At 37.0% G+C, this 3223-nt stretch overlaps 1 protein-coding gene across 1 annotated transcript; it reads right to left on the bottom strand.

Moving 5' to 3' along the window:
• Nucleotides 1-334: 334 nt before the first annotated feature.
• Nucleotides 335-2952, bottom strand: LOC122061154 (probable mediator of RNA polymerase II transcription subunit 26c). Its single transcript, XM_042624358.1, has 9 exons — nt 2043-2952; nt 1899-1967; nt 1723-1805; nt 1567-1640; nt 1388-1449; nt 1273-1306; nt 1061-1188; nt 872-968; nt 335-761 (listed from the first exon to the last, which is right to left on the bottom strand). Exons 1-9 carry the CDS (start codon nt 2439-2441, stop codon nt 658-660), a joined length of 1050 nt encoding a protein of 349 aa, XP_042480292.1. The 5' UTR covers nt 2442-2952; the 3' UTR covers nt 335-657.
• Between the last annotated feature and the right edge of the window lie 271 nt (nt 2953-3223).

Genomic DNA, 3223 nt, shown 5'->3' with positions numbered 1-3223 from the left:
CCTACAAAATGGTTTTGTCTTAAAAACCAATATCGCAGTTAGAAATATACCATTTTGTCACATCAAAATCATAATAAATCTCCTTCAGTACAGTTTCCATATGATAATTTGATACAATTTCTTTATCAACCATCAGTATCCGTACCAAAGTGACACCACTGGGTTGGTAAGTGGTCAAGTAAATTCTCTTATTTCATTGAGTATAGAAGCCATTTTGCACATCTGGACATTACTCACTTCCAATATGACGAAGTAATTGAGATTTTTTTTTTTTATAAATAAAAATATATAAAAACCCCAAAGAAAAGGAAAACAAAAACCAGATAGAAAACCATTGGAGCTCTAACTTGAGATAATCAGTTAGTTAACTAACGCGCTCTGTTGACGCCACTGTCCCTAACAAGCACAACTTACAACCCACGTGGAGATCTACTAAGTCATATACGTTACTCGATCTAGGAAGGAGTGAAGGAGTGAAGGAGTGAAGGAGTGAATGAGCCTTCTCAACTTTTATATACATATATATATATATATTTTTTTTTTTTCGAATTAAATTCCTTTAATCAATTTAAACGAAAAATCCAGAGATAAAGTCACAGGGTAAACCGGTTCTTACTTTCCCGGTCTGCCCATTAGCATTATGAAATAGATAGATAATCACCAATTCCTCGCCTGGAATCCACCTTTCTTCCCAAAAAATGAATTTTTGGGTTTTGGTATGTCGTGAAGGTCCATGACTTGAATCTTTCTTTGCTTTTTCGCTTCAGAAAAAGACAATCCAATCAAATAACTAATTAGAAACCCAAACAAGTAAAATTAATACTAAGACGAACAACAAAATGTAGAAGAGATTTAGAGAAAAAAAGCAAACCATTCTGGGCTTCTTGGTAGTTTTCTTGAAGTCGTCTCCTTGCTGAAGCTAGCCTTTCAGGATCAGCAATGGTGCTCTCCCTCTGTTCTCTCTGTTTCTGCATATCCCCATAATTTCGAATCAACAACAATGGGGGAGAGAGACAGAGACGGATAAAATATTAAAAAGTTGTAGCTTTGGTTTTCACACATTTGGAGTAACAGAAGTAGTTGCAGAGGCAGATTGGGGTGTCTTAATTTGAGTTTCCCTCCTAGGATTAATGGCTTTTCCTTTCAACTCTGACTCTGAGTGATTCTTATCTGAACCAGAACTTCCATCTGTGATTAAATTAAAACATGCTTAGCTAAGAAGGTAAAAAGGAAATTGAATAGAATTTGTTCCATTTGGACTCGGAGTCTTACTGTGTGGATTCGGAGAGTAAGCGAAATCAGGAACCTGAGAATGATAAAATTCTTGTCAAAAGGTAGCACTTTTGAAGACCTGAAACGTGAAGGATAATCTAAGTAGGGTCTTCACCTGGTGATGATGAACGTTATGATTGCTTTTTAGGGTGTTTGGTTGAGGGGAGTCTCCATCAGCTGCCGCCATTAAGGAGCTTTATTCGTTAAGCATTGAAAGTGATTCTTTTCTCACTTTATGATAATAACAGGAGAAATTTAAGAAAAAAAAAGATGAAGAATTTCCATTTCTTGTACCAATGAGTGCAGAATTTGCTGTTTCTCCTGGTTTATTCAACTTCACCCATTCGTCAACAAGATCCTTCCATCTTCTGCAAAACCGCAAACTCAATCCATGTATTATCTTTCCTCAATAGAGGAAGAAAACAAAATTTGGTTTTGAGGATCTCGAACCTGACGAGTTGCTTAACCAATCGACGAACTTCGTTGGATGAATGCTTTCTCAAGTGGTTTACATGCCTTCCGATGTCCGTCTCCTGAATAATAAAGAATTAGGAACAGAAACTACAATTCCAATTAGTAAACAAAGGAAATAATTCGAAGAAATGAGAAGGAATTTGTTTACTTGCCTTGAGAGCTTTGAATGTTATATCCATGTCTGCTAGGTTTTGTAGCAGATTTATCACAGAATCATCCGACTGCTAAAAAGAGAAATTTGTCAATGATAGAAATGAAGAAGAAACTGACGAGAATTGAGATTAATAAGAAAAGACCTGATCGGGATCTTCAAGATGATCCCTGATATTGAGAATCCTAGTCTCCTCGTCGACAATCGGCGAGTGTTCATAGCTCTGATCTAGGTCTTCATCCCTGTCAAGTGACTGCGGAGTCGAAGGAAAACCTCCCTTTCCTTCGGGGCTGCTGCTTTCCTTTTCAATTGAAGCCTCTGCTCGCGATTGTTGCTGCAACTTTTTACTCTCTTTATTCGAATCAAGATCACAATTCAGACACCGACGAACCATTGGTGTGTAAAGCCGTTCAATGATTCCATCCCTTCGATCTTTCAATTCGTTTCCGTAATCCAAAGATGCAACAGAGATTGCAGTGTAAATGAAAGTCCAGATATCCACCCCTGAATCCCTCAAAATCGATCTAAAATCATCATAATCCATTATATGAAATAAAACCACGGCCGAAAAACTCAGGAGAACCTCCGATCCACAAATTTCACCTCTTGAGTTTGGATTTCATACAATTTGCAAATCGATCAGATCTAAAATCTTAAAAGTTACAGAAACAAAACAAGCAGATTTACACTATTATCTCTGATTCTCCCAATACAGAAATCTTTCCACCAATCTGAAAAGATCATAATCGCTGTTGATATCGACAAACCAATCCAAAATTGAGACATGCGTAACAGTTGGAAGAGCATCAAGCATCAGAAAGACTAGTTATGAAATGCAAGAAAAACCACAAAAAACAAATCCACAAGAAAAAAGGCCGACTCTTTAAAATCTGACCTTTAACTGAGAAAGCTAAATCAGCTTTCCAGTTGTTAAAATTCGGTTCCTGATCTAATGGAAATTTCAGAGAATCTCTGAGAAATCAAACCACAGATAAGCCTACTTAGTAATAATATTAAATGATACTTGAATTTTTATTTTATTTTATTTTATTTTTATTCTCTCTCTCTCTCTCCTGAGTTTTGCAAAATTACTGCTGACCTCAGACGAATAGATGTGGATATACCCTTTTCATCCAGAGCGAGTGAGACAGCGATTGAGGAATTACCGGTTTCGATCCATAGGATTAAATCTAGGGCATTTGTTCGCTTCGTATATTCTATTATTTTTTTGGAAATGACGAGAAACCCATCCAAATCCACTCGTCTGGGACCTGGATCTAACAGGAAAGGACCAACCCCGTTTAACCCAGTTTTGGTCAGACCTAG

This window comes from Macadamia integrifolia, chromosome 14 (genome assembly GCF_013358625.1).
Source record: "Macadamia integrifolia cultivar HAES 741 chromosome 14, SCU_Mint_v3, whole genome shotgun sequence".
Lineage (NCBI taxonomy): Eukaryota > Viridiplantae > Streptophyta > Magnoliopsida > Proteales > Proteaceae > Macadamia > Macadamia integrifolia.
This window is presented reverse-complemented; position numbering and strand designations above follow the sequence as displayed.